General features: G+C 43.3%; 1 protein-coding gene across 3 annotated transcripts in view; it reads left to right on the top strand.

Annotated features, from left to right (window-relative positions):
* IL18RAP (interleukin 18 receptor accessory protein) overlaps positions 1 to 14,182 on the top strand; it is a 33,736-nt gene extending 19,554 nt beyond the window's left edge. The window contains exons 8-13 of one of the 3 annotated variants that reach the window (XM_047853923.1): positions 3,472 to 3,537; positions 4,996 to 5,119; positions 7,619 to 7,770; positions 8,916 to 9,053; positions 11,656 to 11,829; positions 13,405 to 14,182. In XM_047853923.1, coding sequence (XP_047709879.1) covers positions 3,472 to 3,537; positions 4,996 to 5,119; positions 7,619 to 7,770; positions 8,916 to 9,053; positions 11,656 to 11,829; positions 13,405 to 13,778 — 1,028 coding nt within the window. In that variant the 3' untranslated portion in view covers positions 13,779 to 14,182. The remainder of the gene's footprint in view (positions 1 to 3,471; positions 3,538 to 4,995; positions 5,120 to 7,618; positions 7,771 to 8,915; positions 9,054 to 11,655; positions 11,830 to 13,404) is intronic. The other 2 variants (XM_047853925.1, XM_047853924.1) reach the window with 2 other exon arrangements.
* The last annotated feature ends 4,516 nt before the right edge of the window (positions 14,183 to 18,698 follow it).

Here is an 18,698-nt window from a genome sequence, read left to right as displayed (position 1 = left end):
AACTTAAAAAAATAAAATAGAATATCGTCTTATATTACAAAATGTGTTTTGTGTTAAAAACACACAGTACTGTTCTATCATTTTGCCAGTTTATACCCCCCTTAGTGAAGAACAGATTCTCATTATTACCAAATAATATTTGATGTTTACAGACTTTTTGACTGGTGTCAAGTGGGACCTCTTTCTCTCTCCCCCTTTTTAAATCCCAATTTACATCTCTCTGAGTACTAATGAAGTTTAATACCTTGTTATATGTTTGGTGGTCTGTTGGGTTTGTTCTTTCGTGCTCTATTTTGGCCCAGTCTTTTCACTGAGCCGTTCTTCCCAGATTTATAAGTATCCACATGAATAAATTATACAACGTCATTAATTTAAACATGGTTCTTGTCAAAACACAACAGGGTCAGTCATCCATGCTTTGTATTAAAGAGCTACAGAATGGTTGACCTAGCTCTTAGTAAACATATCGATTATTTTTACCTCTTCTTTTAGTGTAGGATACAAATTACGTTAAACACCTTGAGGCCAAGGTAACCACTTCTGCCTACTTTCCTGGACTTCAGCAATGAACATTTACATTAGACTTTTCCTTGGAGGAGAAGTTAGAACACAAGCACCCCACTTGCGCCACTAGCCCCCTCCAAGGGATGTGTGATTCCTCTTCCCTCGGACATGCCACTCAGCCCATCAAGTTTTCAGGGGCTGAGTCTGCTTTTCTCCCTCACCCGAGGGATTCCCCGCAACATTGATTGCGTCTCTTTCGACCAAGCCTTCTCTGCCATCATTCCTGTCTTCCTCACTCATTCACTTTTTCACATATTCATTTTCACACAAATATTTGTGGGACATCTAATAGGTATCAGGCATTGGGCTTGGTGCTCAGGCTGTAAGAACGAATACCTGGACACATTGTCTGTGATCACCCGGAACTTCCCACTTTGTGGGCACACAGGCTGTCACTAGACAGTATGATGAGTGGGGAGAAAGGGAAGCAGTGGGGCATACGAGAGGCCCACTAAGCCCAAACCTGGACATACCACGCTCAAGCAAGAACAGAAGGGTGAGGACCAACCAGCCCAAGGAAGGTGGGAAAATGCCGTTGCGGGCAGAGAGCTGCAGTGGGGATGGACAGAGGTGGACAGACTCAGAGACTACGGAGAGGGTACAGCTGAAAGGACTTGGAAATTGGGAGTGAGGAAGAGGAAAAAGGAGGGATCCAGGATGAGAGAGAGTTGGGTTTTAGGTTGGGCAACTAGGTGGATTTTCTGTTGGACACTGATGGAGGATGGCCTTGCACGGCATACATAAGAACTTACACAGCAGGTCTGATGCACATTCTTGGAAGATATCTCTGATGGCTCACTGCACAGACTTAGCAAAGGAGGTGAGGAGCCGCTTTGTTTGTGCATCCACAGAACTTGATGATGGACTTAATGCGTGAAGAGGGAAACCAAGGATGTTTTTGTTTTCTGGCCTGGATAAGATGGTAAATGGTGACACTATTTCATGAAACAGGAAAGGCTGCAAGAGAAGAGGGTCTAAGGAAGAAATTACACATTACGTCCGAAAGGACTTTCGGTGATCCAAATCACAATGACAAGGAGGAATTTGGACAAACCAGTCCGGAGATGATAGGGCCAGAGGTGTAAATTCGAGGGTGGTCAACATGATAGCTAAGGCAAAAAGACTGGGGGTGCCTGGGTGGCTCGGTCGGTTAAGCATCCGAGTTCAGCTCAGGTCATGATCTCACAGTCCGTGAGTTCGAGCCCCACGTGGGGTTCTGTGCTGACAGCTCAGAGCCTGGAGCCTGCTTCAGATTCTGTGTCTCCCTCTCTCTCTGCCCCTCCCCTGCTCATGCTCTGTCTCTCTCTGTCTCAAAAATAAATAAAAACATTAAAAAAATAAATAACTAAAGCAAAAACACTGAATGAGCTCATCTGGGGAGTGAAGAAGAAGAGAGAAGAAGGCCTGGAACCGAGGACTGTAGCATTACAACACTTGGAGAGGTTGGGAGAAGGGAAGGGATCCCCAAAGGGGGTGGAGCAAGGGTGTGAGAACAGAGGGAAACTGTCCCAGGGCATGGTGGCTAAAGTATCTCCGGGCAGAGGGAGTAACGCTCTGCCTCAGGGGTGAGGTCTGAGAACTCACCGCTGGGTTTGGGAAGGGCAACGGAGGTCATTATTTACATAAGTTAGTGAGTACCAGTGGGAGAGTGGGGATAGGAGCTGTAAAGGAAGTGAAACTGATGATGGAGGAGAGAGATCATTGAAAGGTTCAAGATCTTTAGTAGGGAACAGTTCTAGAGAATGAACGGTACCACCCAGCGAGAGTAGATAGAACAAAAGACCACTAGCAGAGAACAAGGGAGAGAACTGATGTTCACGAGAAGCCCAGAAGAGCCCCCAAACACACAGGGAAGTGAACAGAGAGGCAGAAGGTAAACAGGAAAGTAGGGAAGCAGGGAACGAAAAACGAGAGGATTCTAAGAGGCCATGCCCAACAGTGTCCGAAGCTGCTGAGAAATAAAGCAGAAGAAAAACTCAGTTGTGTCCAGTGGATTTAGGGGCAAGGACGTCACTGGGGACTTTAGCCGAAGCAGTTTCCGTGGAGTGATGGGGGCAGGAATTGAACTCCATGGGAATGGAGGAGATGAGCACATATCGCTCCTTTAAGAATTTGGCTTGGAAGGAAGGAGCATGAATGTGGCAAGGACATAAGGTGTAGGGAATGTTCTCTCTTTTAAAATGAAGAGACTGAGCATGGATAAATGCCAATGGGCAGAAACCCAGAGAAAGAGAGAGAGAGAGAGTGTGTGTGTGAGAGAGAGAGAAATATACAGGGAAGATAATGGAGTCATTGAAGGAAGGAGGTCCCCAAGAAGTAAGAGGACAATGTCCAGAGCAGAGGTGATGAATTTTCCTTGATCAGGAGATGGGCCATATTCAGGAGGAAGTCTGACCACAGAGCCCTATTTGACAGTTTGTGGCCGGAAACTCAGGCAAAAATGAGTAATGGAGGGTCAGACTCACTTTTATCTTGAAATAAACCATGAACTTAAGGATGGAGGAGTGGCCTCCGGTCTGGCTGATGTGGGCATTTTCTCAAGTGCATTCTTCTTCCGGACTACTCAGCCAGATGGTACCAAAAAGCAATGTTGTAGAAGACAGGAATGGGCGCTCAGGTCTGTAGCAGTTGAGCAGGGCTGGTGTGGAAGAAAACGCACCCGGGTGGACAAGGATTTATCAGGGACGAATGTTTCACTAGCACCTGCAACGTGATGTCATGCTCATCTTTGGAGGCTTGCTTTTCACGTGGAAACCTGAGTTCCTACTAACTTTGTAGACAATGCACCAAAATCGAAGAGGGAGCGCCAAAGCATTTAGATCAAAGTGCTACTTTGCACGCACATCTTCAGCAAGCAGGCCTTCCGATTTCCCAATGCAAATAATAATCACTATTTTCATCTTTTAGTGAAAGACACTATTTTCAAGCCAGATATTCTGGACCCCATCAAGGACACACTGGAAGTAGAACTTGGTAAGGTGGGTTGTATTATCACCATTGAATGACATTGTGCTTCTGGGAGCAGGTCTAAGTGTCGTATTAAGGAAAAAAGTATTGGGATTTTAAGTCAAACAGAATTCCGTGTGAATCTTGACTCAGCCACTGGCTAGTTTGTTGACCTTAGAGAGTTATTTAATCTTTCTAAGCCTCAGGTTTTAAATCTGTAAATAGACAAAGAAAAACTGACCTCATCTGGTTTCAGTGAGATGTAGGATAATGTATGTTAAGTGGCTAGTGAACTGGTCATGTTCAATAGATTTTAGATTTCTCCTTACTCATCCCAGAAACAGGTGGTTATGTATATTATCCATTGATTAAATCTGTAAATGTAACCGATTTACCACCTGGAAGAGCATTAACCTTTAAAAACTTGGTGTTCGGTGTGGGCTTTAAGATACCTATGGAGGAACACTACATCTCCTGCCCAAGTAATTTGTACTCCCAAGTGATGTCTTTTTTGTGTTGAGGGGCAAAGTGACCTTTCTCTGGTCCCCTTTTATTTTATCCACTTCAGTAACATCTACATTTTCCCCACACAGCCAAATAAGAACTTCTCTATTTAAAACCAAGTGCTGGTTGTTCCAAGAAAATAAGTGGTTCTTTTAAATGCTAACACATCTATACTTATAGAAATAAATGTCAACATAGATACTATGGTAAAAGACCACTAGGTGGCGGTATCAGGGTATAGCATTAGCAATACCCACAGCATTGCAAGAATGCAAGGAAGGAGGAAAGAAAAAAACATTAATAATTCAAAAATAGCCAAGTTACCTACAGCTTCAATGAATTTGAAAACCCTAAAGGGCAGGGTGGGACATTATTAAGGTGCGAAGATGATTTTTTAATGGAGTCCTTAACCATTTCATGGTGAAAATATTGAATTTGAGGCAGAGTGTATCTGGAGACCCCTTGTAGAAAAAGTGGGTAGGAAGAGGGTAGTGTCATCACATGCATGCCCACCCATAGTGCATTGTTCAAGAAACTGCTGAATATCTAAATAATTCCTTCTTTAAACTACATGACAGTAACCTCACGATTTTAAGTTAATATGCAAATGTCGGTTAGTAGTAAAATGTTCTTTATTGACACATTATGTACTCAATAGCAGCATTAGAAGACCAGGCTGGTCACTGAGGGGACTCCTCATTTTCCTGGTGTCTGCCCTCAAACCACATCAGAATTCTTAGCGCTGTGACCAAAGAGTCACAAGTCTGAGATGTTAAGTGTTGCTCAATGGAGAGAAACATACCTGGTCTTATTTGCTTGTGAATGAGAGACCGGTAGATGTTTGGTTATTTCTGGCACGCCTATTTATCCTGCAAACGTGATTGCAGCAGTGAACAGTGTTCGGATGGCATCTTCCTCCTGAACAGGACAAAGTGTCCTCACGGACTTCCTTCCTATTTTGTGTGTCTCTCTCATTTTTAGGAAAGCCTTTAACTCTTAACTGCACGGCACGATTTGGCTACCAAAGAGATTTTAAACCTGTAATAAAATGGTACATTAAAGATTCTGACCAGGAGTGGGAAGTTCCAACACCCGAGCAGAAAAGGTAAGAAGGAAATTAGCAGACCATATTCTTCGCAACCTACACTGAACACTTTTTAAAACACCTTTGGAAACCTCTAAAATGGACTCACCGAGATGAACAAGCGCGCAGTTGATGGTGGCCACTGGCGCCAACTAGTGGTGAATAGAAAAGGACAGAAATGCAAAGTGCAGGATCCTTTTCAACCCTGAGATCAGAAGCAGTTTCTTAATAGGGCCATAAAATGAAATATTTAAGCTGTTTGAAAGCCCAGGGTTTTTTAAAAATGTTTATTTATTTATCTTGAGGGGGGAGGGAGGTAGGGACAGAGAGAGAGGGAGAGAGAATTCCAAGTGTGCTCCACACTGTCAGCACGGGACCCAAGCCGTGTTGGATCTCACGAACCATCCCACCAACGGAGAGTTATGACCTGAGTGGAAATCAAAAGTTGGACGCTCAACCAAACGGAGCCACCAAGGTGCCCCTAAAGCTGAGTTTATAGCAATAGTTTGACGTTTAAACATCAAGCTGACAAGAAGACAGACATACCGAGCCAGGATGGCAGAAGAGAAGTAGCACGTCCAACCAATGGGAAAGAATGCTGCCCTCTGCCCACACCCCATTTTTCCCAGTGACATTCATTTAGAGTAGTGGTGAGTTCAGGAATCCAAATATGCAGAGTCATTTTAACAGTCTGGAATGTATGGAGAGGAAAATGCACAACAATAAGGATTCTGACCAAAAATATGTGAAGTGAGGAATAGTTGAAGAAATCCAACCTGGAAAAGGAAATGCAGAGGTGAGATATCTTGAAGTACTTGGAAACCACAGTGTTTTATGGAAATGAGGCTTAGTTTGTTGTCCAGATTAGTGGATGGAATTTACGGGGAAGACAGCTGGGCTCAATAGGAAGGAAAACTCTGTTATTCAGAGCTATCCAGTGCCTCACAAAACTGGACTCCGGCCACTGGCGGGATTACAGGTTTCAATCCGATTGGTCAGGCCTGTCACTAAAAAACAGAGTCCCTCATCTTTCCAAGATCCGTTCCACAGTAATAGACTATGTATTAAGCACGTCCTTCTGGATTTTAAAAAGATTTCAATGAACAAATGTAATATCATTTTGAAAAGTTTATGTCATTACGAAAAAATAAAGGATGAATTTGAGAACAGCAATAAAAGTTAGCAGGAGCTTCTAAGACAAGGGAAGTCACACAACTTCTTTGGGTTTGGATTTCTGTTTTCCACCCCCCTGGCAATGTGACACTTGACCCCTGTAAGCTTCCACTGCACCATCTGTAATCTGTGGACACTTACGTCCACTTTACTAGGTCCCTGTATGGAGTAGATACAGTAGAGGTGATACGGTCATCACAGTTCCTGATTGGTAGGAAATATTCAGTGAATAAGTGTTGGTATTGTAGGGCTCCAAGCAACACAGCCTAAAATATCATCCACCCAGGCAAGATGCCTTAGTTAGTAAAGAGAGACTGTAGATTGGTAACCTTAGAGAACACAAATTGTGCATAAATACTGAGACTTACAACTTGCTGGATGGGGCAGAATGGCCCAGACCCAGGGCATAGGCTGCCACTTCCAAGCAGAGTGACCATGCACGGTCACCTACCTTCTATGCCTGGTCTGTATTGCTGGCCAAGTTAGGACAATCATACTCTTACCTTGTGGGGGTTCCTGTGAGGAATGAAGGAGACTTGATAGTCTACATTTAGTGTTAAAAAGGGTGAGCACAAAGGCACCTGGGTGGCTCAGTTGGTTAAGCGTCTAACTCTTGATTTTAGCTCAGGTCATGATCTCACAGTTCGTGGGATCAAGCCTTACATCCGGCTCCATGCTGAGCGTGGAGCCTATTGGGATTCTCTCTCTCTCCCTTTCTCTCTGCCCCTCCCCTACTCCCTCCCTCTCTTTCAAAATAAATAAACATTAAAAAAAAGAGTGACATGGGGAGCCTGGGTGGCTCAGTTGGTTAAGTTTCCCACTTCAGTTCGGGTCACGATCTCACAGCTCATGGGTTCAAGCCCTGCGTCAGGCTCTGTGCTGATAGCTTGGAGCATTGAGCCTGCTTTAGATTCTGTGTCTCCCTCTCTTTCTACCCCTCCCCCACTTGTTCTCTCTCGCTCTCTCTCTCAAATAAATAAATAAACATTAAAAAAATGAGTGAGCAGAGAAACACGGTCAGCCCTTGGTGGAAGTGCATCATGTTCAACATTATTCTTAAATTTTTATTATAGTCTGTTTTCAAGGAGAATGCTTCCAGTAACGGAGGTCAGATGAGGCCCACAGTAAATTAAATGCTGGTGATGCATAAAACGATGCCCAGAAGATTCAATAATCAAAAAGGAACTCCCTCTGACCATCTTATGGTCTTCTGGCATCTCCTTCTATGCTTTGATCCGATAGCTCTCCCGAAATCCAAACTGTTGGCCACGAATAAGAATTCCAAATACTGCAAAAGTGGTCAATTTATGCTGGTGAATGAGTGGGGTATTTCCCCTTCTTTCCTAGAGTTAAATACACCAAAAAGGATGACGTTATAGAGCGTGTTGTCCACTTGAAAGAAGTCACTCAGAGGGATCTTCACCGGAAGTTTGTTTGCTTTGCCCAGAACTCCATCGGGAACACGACCCAGTCCATCCAGCTGAGAGAAAAGAAAGGAGGTAAGCCTGGAAGGTGGCCGCAGAAGGCACACAACTGCTTTTATCTGAGAGGAGAGGAATTTTCCTAAAGAAATATCCTGCTGATGATGTTGATGATGATAGCAATTAACATTTGTGAGAAGCCAGACATTATGCACTTTGCTCATATTAAACCATTTAATACTTTGACCGAGGACACATCACTAGTAATCACAATCACATCACAGTGATCCAGAACTGGTCCTCTTGACTAATACTCTTTGTACGGAACCTGTGTTGGAAAATCCTGCCATCCATCCATCCATTCATTCATTCATTCATTCACTCATCCATTATTCTACAAACACCTAAAGGGCATGTCTTGTGTAACAGGTATTGTGCTAGGACCTAGCTCCCTTTCAGGGTTTTCTTTTCCAGTCTTCTGTATCCAGAGACCATGATGGTAGGGTACTGGAGAGTGGAGGAGAGAAGAGTCATCTTGCTCACTGCTCAGAGTGATATGTGTGTATCACAGACCACAGTCTTTGACAGACGGAGTGGAAATTCCTGATAAAGAATAGCTTTGAAATTTCCTTAAGAAGATACTCCGTGATGGAGTTGATATCATTCATTCATTCAATTAAGAACCGATTACAGAACAAGCAAGTTTTGACAGCTAGTGAGGCTTAAATAAGACAAAACTTGTGCTCGGTGTTGTGGATGCTCTGTAGCGGGGCTTCCGTCAGGAGAGGCGTGTGAAAGTTTTCGCGCATTAGGTACCGTGAAGAGTGTGAAACCGAGCCACGCGTGCCTCCTGGCCTCAGGAAGTTTAGACTTTTGTAGGGAAGATAGGGCATGAAGATAATTTATAATATGCGATGAGAAGGATGCGAATGGGTTTTGTGGAGGTTTATGGGGGAAAAATAACTAAAAGTGACCATGATTATTAGTTTCCCCATCCGTTTCCTGTTCAGGAACGTGCCATTCCCGTGGGTTCTCTCCAGTTCATTGTAAGACAGTTCCCTCAAGATATGATTTTAAGTGTTTCCAGAGTCAAGAGGAATGCTCCCAAGAGCAGTGATTTTGAGAAAATAATAGAGCCTGAGAAGGCGCTGGGCGGGCCCACAGCGTCAGCCCAAATGTGGTCTCGCAGAGACATTTGTTCATGGCTACCGTGTTTCCCCCAGTGGTGTTCATCTACATCCTACTTGGTACCGTCATGAGCCTGGCAGGCGTGCTGACCACAGGTGCTCTGCTCTACATGTACTGGATTGAAATAGTGCTGCTGTACCGAACCTACCAGAACAAGGATGAGACACTTGGGGGTAAGGTGACCCCGACCTGCCTCTGACATTTCTTCTCAGACTTAGAGGGAGAAGCTCAAGAAATGGATGTTCCCTGATGGATAAAGTCATGCCCCTCAGCCTTTTAAACCTTCTTCCAGGTGTGGTGGCTCAACCTGGGAGAAGTGGGAACAGGTGGAGAAAAAATTTCTTTTCATTCCAGTTTCCAGGAATCTTGCTGATCAACGATGCTATTGCAGAGCATGTTGGGCTCGAAAACAATCTCTCTGCTCACCAACCTGACGCACTATGACAGATGAGCTAACATCTCCATGACTTAGTTTCCTCTTCCGGAAAAAGGGATTATGATCACAACCACAATGAAATCTATGAGGACCCATTGGGTTAAGAAATATTTATCATTTAGAACAGCATCTAGCACGTGGTAAACAGTCCATGCCAGTCAGGTGTATTAGCGACTTTGTCACTTGAATCCTGCAATCAGACAGAGAGATGTAAAATCGCGTGCCCAAAACCGAACTGCAAGATGGTGTTAGAACTCAGGATTTGGACCCAGGTGATTTGGCTCAGAGCCCCCATTAGCTATTACCTCAGCCTCATCTGTAAAATGAGGGGCTTGAAGATGGTGGCAATGTCCCCAAACATGTGACACTCTGTAAAAGGCAAGCACTATTACAATGAATGGAGCTGTCTGCCCATTTCCCCAGGAGACAGGATGATAGTGCTTCTTTAGAATAGAAGAGCTGCTGGTGTGTTTTTCCAGCCCTGGAGGTCTCTAAGATTAGGTGTACTGTTTTACTGGATGGTTCTCTTGCTTGCAAAGGGCAGCATCCATTCTGCTGGAATCCGGGGATAATTACTTACCTGCCTGGAATAATTAATTCCCACGCCACTGCTCCTCCCACGCCGGGAATGCAGTGAAAAGCTGTCAGATTCACAGGAGAAGGAGAAGTCAAGAGATGCATCAATCATACCTTCCTTTCAACTAATTATTGAGAATTCACGCTAGAAATCCCTCAGCCAAGAGTGTTTTTTGAGATTTATTTTTTAAATTAGCTTCTTAGCGGTTTTGAATTGAACAAATTATTTAGCCAATGCCTCAATCATCCCCCTAAATGATTTATATTTCCTTTACTAAAATGTTATTTACCTTAAGATTCTAGAGCTTGTACAAAAGAGCCAATCAACTGTGACACTTTTAAATCTGCCCTTTCTCTTTTTACTTTGCACAAGACACTACCCTGATGAGGACGCAGACGCCGGTTTTCAAGCACGGTGATGCAGTGCCCTCTGTAGCTAATCTAATGTTTTACAGCAAAACGGCTGTGTCCTTTGAAGTTAATGCCGAATATCCAAAATTTTAGAGAGATGCAGAATGTCAGAGTTGCAGAGGACCTAAGAAAGCTCTAATACTCCCATTTGTTAATTTTCTTACTAAAGAAATGTAAATGTCTCCAGATGATAGAAAAATCCAAGCCTGTTGGAATTTCACAGGGACGTGGAAGGAATCCGAGGTGACTGTGGTGTCTCACACATTTAAACTGCACAGCACTTCCTGCCGGCCATGCCCCATGAGCCTCCTCCTTCCCCCCTGGGCAATGAGGCGCTTCCCAGATGAGCCTCCTGGGTGTCTTTCTTGTCTCCTGGACCTCCTCCACTCCCTCTTCTTCTTCTTTTGTTGGCATTTCCATCCAGGAAGGCCTCTTCTTCCGTCCACATTAAGCAAGCGTTCTGCCCATCACATCAGCCACCGGCGCTATTGTTTGCTATTTTGTAACACTGTTTGCCAGCCATTGTGCAAAGCACTAGAATATGACACCGAATGGGTATGTCCAGACTCTGAAGCCAGTGAGCGAACTTTTGAGATTTTCTGCCTCTCTTGGTTAGTTCGGTAGCACATCCCAGTAATCAACATGCATATGTACTAATCGACTCAACAGAGGCACATGAGACTTTACAAATATCCTAAAACAAGTTTCATAAATAGAGTTTCCCATCTGGAAGGCAGGGGGGAGGGGATATTTATCTTGTGCCCGGCTGTGAGCCAGACGCCACGCACTTTATATACGTTATATCATGCAACCCTGAAGACAGTCCGCCAGGGAGTTACTATGATCTCATTTTACACGGCGGAGATTCTAATAGAGGTACATGTGCCGTCAGCTCTCTCATTCACGTGCAAGGTGCTGGGTCTTGGCCGTGCTCCGCTTGCTGGATATTATCATGCTTTGATGGAACAGACTCTTCTTTGATGTGTAACTCATGAGACAGCAGCACTGCAGTGCAAAAAAAAAAACAAAAAAAAAAAACCAAAAAACCCAGAGGAACCCCTGACTAATGTGATTTAATCACAGAAGCCGCAACTGTTTGATCTGACCTCAGTGAAAATGCAGGACCGCGTCATAAATCAGAATTCGAATTTGGTTGGGCAATCGATACGGCTCAGCAGTGTGATTCTGAATTGGACGCAGCTGCTGCTTTTTATTGTTAAATCAATTCAGTAAGGAGCCCGGCACTTAATTCTTGCCCATTTGCCATATGACTCAAGCACGTGTAGATATGCCACGATAGTGAGAAAAACGTAAATGGCTGACTTTTTTTTCCTAACATTTCTCTTCCTCAGATAAAAAGATATTTGATGCTTTCGTATCCTATGCGAAATGGAGCTCTTTTGAGGGTGAGGCCACTTCATCTCTGCATGAGGAATACTTGGCCCTGAATCTATTCCCTGAAGTTTTGGAAAACAAATATGGATACAACTTGTGTTTGCTTGAAAGAGATGTGGCCCCAGGAGGAGGTAGGTCCTATAAGCCAAGAGAAGATATAGAACAAAAAGAACAGTTGAATGCAAGTGCTTTATGGGCTTCCCTGCTATTCCTTCTGTTGGGATATACACCCTCTGGAATGTTTCATGAGCTTAGAATGTGTTGGGCAACAGCACAGAAAAACATGCATTGCAGAGATGTGCTGCATCATCCAAGAATAAGCCATCTTCAGAAAAAAAAAAAAATATTGGGCCCTAGGGACACCTTCCAGAACAAGATATTGCTCCTGGGTCCTCTGTAGGAAGTCACCTCTGTCATCCTGAACAGGTGGTCTCCCTGCTTTGTAGGACTCTGCTGGCCACAAAAATGAACAAATCAGGAGACTATAGATGCTGGAGAGGATGTGGAGAAACGGGAACCCTCTTGCACTGTTGGTGGGAATGCAAACTGGTACAGCCACTCTGGAAAACAGTGTGGAGGTTCCTCAAAAAATTAAAAATAGACCTACCCTATGACCCAGCAATAGCACTGCTAGGAATTTACCCAAGGGATACAGGAGTACTGATGCATAGGGGCACTTGTACCCCAATGTTTATAGCAGCACTCTCAACAATAGCCAAATTATGGAAAGAGCCTAAATGTCCATCAACTGATGAATGGATAAAGAAATTGTGGTTTATATACACAATGGAGTACTATGAGGCAATGAGAAAGAATGAAATCTGGCCTTTTGTAGCAACATGGATGGAGCTGGAGAGTGTTATGCTAAGTGAAATAAGCCATACAGAGAAAGACAGATACCATATGGTTTCACTCTTATGTGGATCCTGAGAAACTTAACAGAAACCCATGGGGGAGGGGAAGGAAAAAAAAAAAAGAGGTTAGAGTGGGAGAGAGCCAAAGCATAAGCATTTTGGCATAAGCCAAAGCATTATCTATTAAAAACTGAGAACAAACTGAGGGTTGATGGGGGTGGGAGGAAGGGGAGGGTGGGTGATGGGTATGGAGGAGGGCACCTTTTGGGATGAGCACTGGGTGTTGTATGGAAACCAATTTGACAATAAACTTCATATATAAAAAAATAAAAAAAATAAAAAATAGTGTATATAATTTGAAAATAAATAAATAAATAAATAAATCTATTTAAAAAAAAAAAAAGGACTCTGCTGGCCACAAATGTCAGCATTGGGTGAGGCGGGGCGCAGTTCTTGCCACTCACCGGATGTACAGACATCATTCCTTCCCCCCATTTCCTCTGCCTCGGACACCCCACCAGGGAGCCTGGGACATCCCATGCCCCTCTGTTATCCCAGCCTGACTGATGCCAACAAGCTCTTCTCCTAGTGGGAGTGACAGTTTGAAGAGACAGAACACAAAGAGAGGAATGTAGAGTAGAGAGTCCCCGGATACTTGAGTGTATCTTCAACTGTCCATAGAGTTGATACAGGGAAAGCGACATAGCAAACCAAGCTATGGTTTCCTCCTTCCTTTCCTCCTTCCCTAAAAACCTTTGCAGGGAACCCTCTGGGTAGGTCTGGGAGATTTGGGGTTATCGAGACTCCGGGTTCAGCAATACAATAGCAAATGATTCAATTCCTTATTTCCAGCATATGCAGAAGACATCGTAAACATTATTAAGAAAAGTAGAAGAGGAATATTTATCTTGAGCCCCAACTATGTCAACGGACCCAGTGTCTTTGAACTACAAGCAGCAGTGAATCTTGCCTTGGATGACCAAACACTGAAACTAATTTTAATTAAGTTCTGTTCCTTCCAAGAGCCAGAGTCTCTACCTCATCTGGTGAAAAAAGCTCTCCGGGTTTTGCCCACCGTCACTTGGAGAGGCTTAAAATCGGTCCCTCCCAATTCCAGGTTCTGGACTCAGATGCGCTACCACATGCCAGTGAAAAACTCCAAAGGATTCAGGTGGAACCATCTCAGAATTATGCCTGATTTTTTTTCACTGGAAATGACTCCGTAAAACAGAAGCCACTGGGAGGAGCTCCCAGCCTACGGAATGGTAAAGCAGACCCTGAACCACCTGCCCTCAGTCCCTGGCAAGTAGAGACGTTGATGGACAGAGCACAGAGCATGAATCGGGCTGATATAAAATGGAGAGTGTTTTGCCGACCCCGAGCAAGCCTGACGGGCAAAGCAATGACCCCGAAACTGTGGTTAGAGCTTCTGATTTCCTCTGGACAGAGGAAGAGTAAATTCTGCAGACGCATGCACACGTTCAGCACACAACGCTCTTAAGATTTGCCAAGGGGTCTGAGCAGAAGTGGCAGAGATAGCCGCTTCTGCGTTGGGCTACCTATTGGCTGTCATGTCTACTATGGATTGTACATATAAATTATATATATTTGCAATCAAATAAATATTATTTTATTAGGAGCGATTGATTTGAACTTTACCTAAAGCTTCCCTGTAAAAACAAAGCAAAACAAAACAATTTTTATTCAATGTCCACCCGTGAACTCTGGAGCACAGAAAGCAAGTAGGAAAGGCAGACACTGGGGCGGGAGGGGCGGGGGTGGGGGGCAAGGGGCAGACAGGGCCCCAGTCAATCTCTACTCTGTCCCTGCCAGAAGCAGCCCCTGTAAGCAGGTGAAATAGAGGAAGGAGACCCTTCTGGTGGGCAGTGCAGCCTGTGCCAGACACAAGGCTTGGAGAGCAGAGTAGGGCTGACCTCAGCATCTCCTCATCCTCTTGGCCTTGGTGCAGGGCAGGAGGTCCCCAACCTTACCCTGGGCCGCTGAAAGTAGGAACGAACTAGGCCAAAATGCTCAGGCCCGTGAGGAGGCAAGGAATGGCCCAGCACTTACTTACAAAGTAGAAAGACAGTGACAAGAGCTAGCAGCCAAGGTAAGAGTTTGGTAAGTAAATGTAGAAACTGGTTAAAAGACAGCAAGAATGGAGCTTGAACAGAGCTTTAGTCTGAGCTCTTTGCCCATCAAGGCTGGCACTCCTTGTATGTGCTTCCTGACCGAATGATCTCAGTGGAGTCCTAGGTAACAAGGCAGGATGCTGGAGTACCAGGAGAGAAAAGGTGGATTTCACTCTCATAGTCTGTTTTCCTTATGAGGGTTCCAGTTCCAGCTAGAGTTAAAACAGTGTTCTAGTCACGTAGGGTTATAAAACCTTCATGCTCTGTCCTCCTCGCCTGACTGGGATGATTCATTTGAGCCTAAAGACTAGCAACTTCTGGACTCATTCAGATGTAATGTGTCACCGTCACTGGGACGAACGCGATCCAAGTTCAGAGTGGCTAAAAGTCATTGTCATCTGGCTACCGCTTGGAGCCTGTATGAAATGGTCTTGACCTCTTTTTCCGCAAAGGCTCCCACATCATAAAAACCACTGCGGCCTTGGCACCGAGAAACATCCTTGTTGGGAATTTCAGTGATAAAGTTAAAGATGAGTTAAAAGGTATAAATTATTCCTGGAGGAAGTTTCTTGTGGGAAGGCTCATTGTAGGGTCTCAGTGGGGAAGAATCCACACTGTCATTGTGCCATTGTGCTATGGTGATGGTCAGAATCCCTGGTTTTCCTGCCAGCCGCTCTCTGAGATCTAAGACTCAGAAACCTCTTTGGGCCAGTTTACCCGGGTTTATTTTATTCTAAAATAAATTTTTTTATAACCGATCTATCCAGTAGTCCAGAATTTTGTTCTAAGCTTAACAGAAACTCAAACTGAGCCTCAGGTTTGTATATATACTCAAAATAAAAGAAAAAAAAAAGCACTTCTCTAGGCCTAACATTTACAGAATGCACTCTTTCCAGGTTAGTAGATCCACTGAAGATGACAAATTAGCATTTAGGACAAAGGTTTATTTACATTTCTTACATGCAAATCAATCAAAACAAAGTGGGCAACAGAAGCACATTTTCTCTACATAGGAGACTAATGGTAATCAAACAACTGAACTCAGTGAAATACAATGAGAAAAGAGTATAACTCTCTCTCTACATTTTCTTTTTTTTTTTTTAATTTTTTTTTTAACGTTTATTTATTTTTGAGACAGAGAGAGACAGGGGGAGGGTCAGAGAGAGGGAGACACAGAATCTGAAACAGGCTCCAGGCTCCGAGCTTTCAGCACAGAGCCCCACGCGAAGCTCGAACTCACGGACCGCGAGATCGTGACCTGAGCCGAAGTCGGCCGATTAACCGACTGAGCCACCCAGGCGCCCCTACATTTTCTAGATAAGGTGACTTGTTTCTGGTTTACACCTGGTGTCTAACTATAATGAAAACGTGTCCTCGTTTGAATGATGGTCACCCTACCTCTAACACACACTGGAGAGTACTCCTTAGTAACCCTGGATGATTCCTCAGGCAGATCTCACAGCTGTCCTGGTCTCTTCTGGGTTTCAATATCTACATTTTCTATTTATATTATTTCCAGATCACAGTTCCAGGTAAGATGGAGTAGGAAGGACACCACCCCCTCTCTCCCACTCATCGCAGCTATAAAACCTGAATAAAATGCTTGCGAAATCAGTTTGAGGATTTCCGAAGCTAAATCAAAGCAGAATGATAAGACAAGAGTTCAAAGTTCCATGACTTTATTTTCCTCCAATATCCCTTGGCTTGGACTCAGTGCACTGTGAATCCCACAAATGGACATTAGTAATGACAGAAGGTTCCAGAAGGAGCCCTCTTGTCCCACCTTGAAGACTGAGAAAGGAGTTTCCTAACACTCGCGTACTTTTTCCTTTTTATATTCTTAGTGGCACCAACAAAAACAGAGGGAAGGGGGCCCTTGAGAGCCTACATCTCTGTGGAAGGAGAACGGTCCACTTTGATACTAAGAGAGTGTGGTAAATCTTTTTTGATTTTGATTTTTTGGTCTCTCTGTCCTCTTACCATTTAGGTGTGGAGACAGAAGCAGTCGGGGAAGTGCATTGCAGAGTAGGGTATACACACACCAACACTCTGGCCAGAGAACTGCATAAAAAGGCTAAGAGGCCTCTAGAACCAGAAAGTGCCATGGAGATTGCAGACAGAAAGGTGGTCAGGAAAGCAAACCCATGAAGTTCCTTGCAAATTCCCGGGCTCATCCCTAAGCTGCATATGCGTGAATCTGACCAAAAATAGAATACCATAAACTCTGAGAATTAAACTATAGGATAGACTACTTCCTGAGCTCCAGACTGACCACTGAAAGGTGTATATATGGAATAAGTCTAAATAGAACTGAAAGACAGTGAAATAGAACAGACATTGAAACCACAAGGCTGGTTAGAATTTGGGGCTTGAATCCAACTGGGTCAATTGCTTGCTAAACAAAAATAGCATTCTACATAGGATTTCAGCAAGATCCAAAGTCGCATAACAGAATATTTAAAATGTTCAGGATATAATCCATTGAAAGCAAAAAATTACATCTTCTGATTGGGTTTTCGATGTAAGTTAAGGTAATATGTAAGTTAACTATAACATAAAGGAGAGAGGGTAGGGGAGCTTATATGGTGGTAAGGTTATCTACGTATCTCTTGAAGTGGTAAAATATTCATTCTAAATTGAAAATGAAAACATAAGTATGTTATATTTTAATGCCTTGGGAAACAACTAAAGCAAACAAAGAAAAAATTTTAATTAGAATAATGAAATTTTGGGGGCACCTAAGTGGCTTGGTCAGTTAAGTGTCTGACTTTGGCTCAGGTCATGATCTCACAGTTCACGAGTTCGAGCCCCACATCAGGCTCTGTGCTGGCCGCTCAGAGCCTGGAGCCTGCTTCTGATTCTAAGTCTTCCCCTCTCTTTGCTCCTCCCCTGCTCGTGCTCTCTCTCTCTCTCTCTCAAAAATAAACATTAAAAAAATTTTTAAAGTGGCAAGTACTTACATTAGGAAAGGAAAGTATGTCAAATTAATAAGCTAAATTTCCACTTTAGCGAGAGAGAAGGGAAATAATGAAGATAAGGATATAAATTGATTATATTCATCATATTGAATACCACAAAACAATAAGAAAATTAACAACACTAAAAGCTGGATCTTTGAAAAGATCAATAAAATTGATAAATCCCTAGCAACGCTGATCAAGAAAAAAAGAGAGAAGACACAGATTACCAATATCAGGAATGAAATGAATGGTAACATGACAGACCCTGCCCACCCTAAGGGGATAAGAAGGGAACACTATAGGTAACCATATGGGCAATGGACATGTGTTTGGCAACCTAAATGAAATGAACAAATTCTCCAAAAAAAAACAACAACCCTAAAAGCTATCAAAACACGCTAGATAAACTGAATTTCACATAGCTATTACATAAATTAAATTCTCAGTTTAAAATTTCCAAAAGCAAAATCTCCAGAACCAAGTGTTTTCACTGCCTAATTCTGCCAAACACTTAAAAAGGAGGGGGAAAAAACCCCACCAATTTTACACAATTTCTTCCAGAAAATAGAGAATGAGGGAGCACTTCCAAAATCATGTTATGTGGCCTGAATTTTCTTAATACCAAATCAAACAAAGTATTAAAAAACTACCAACCAAAGTCCTTTACGAACACTGACACAAAAGTATTCAAGAAAATATTAGCAAAGTGAATCCAGCAATATATAACTATAACAATATACCATAGCCAAATAGAGTTTATCCTACGTGTACAAAACTGGTCTAATATGGAAAAATCTTTCAATATAACCCTCCATATTAACAGCCTGGAGAAGAAACTTCACATAATCATATCAACCAATTCCAAAAAAGCATCTGACAAAATTTACCACCCTTTCATCATGAAAACTCTCAACAAACTTTCTCACTATGATAAAGGACTCTACAAACACACACACACACACACACAAACTATAGCTAAGATCATTATTGATGGTGACACACTGTTTGCTTTCTTCATAACATTGGGGAAAAAAACAAGGATGTTTGCTCTCAC

The sequence above is a fragment of the Prionailurus viverrinus genome, chromosome A3 (genome assembly GCF_022837055.1).
Source record: "Prionailurus viverrinus isolate Anna chromosome A3, UM_Priviv_1.0, whole genome shotgun sequence".
In the NCBI taxonomy this organism is placed as follows: domain Eukaryota; kingdom Metazoa; phylum Chordata; class Mammalia; order Carnivora; family Felidae; genus Prionailurus; species Prionailurus viverrinus.
This window is presented reverse-complemented; position numbering and strand designations above follow the sequence as displayed.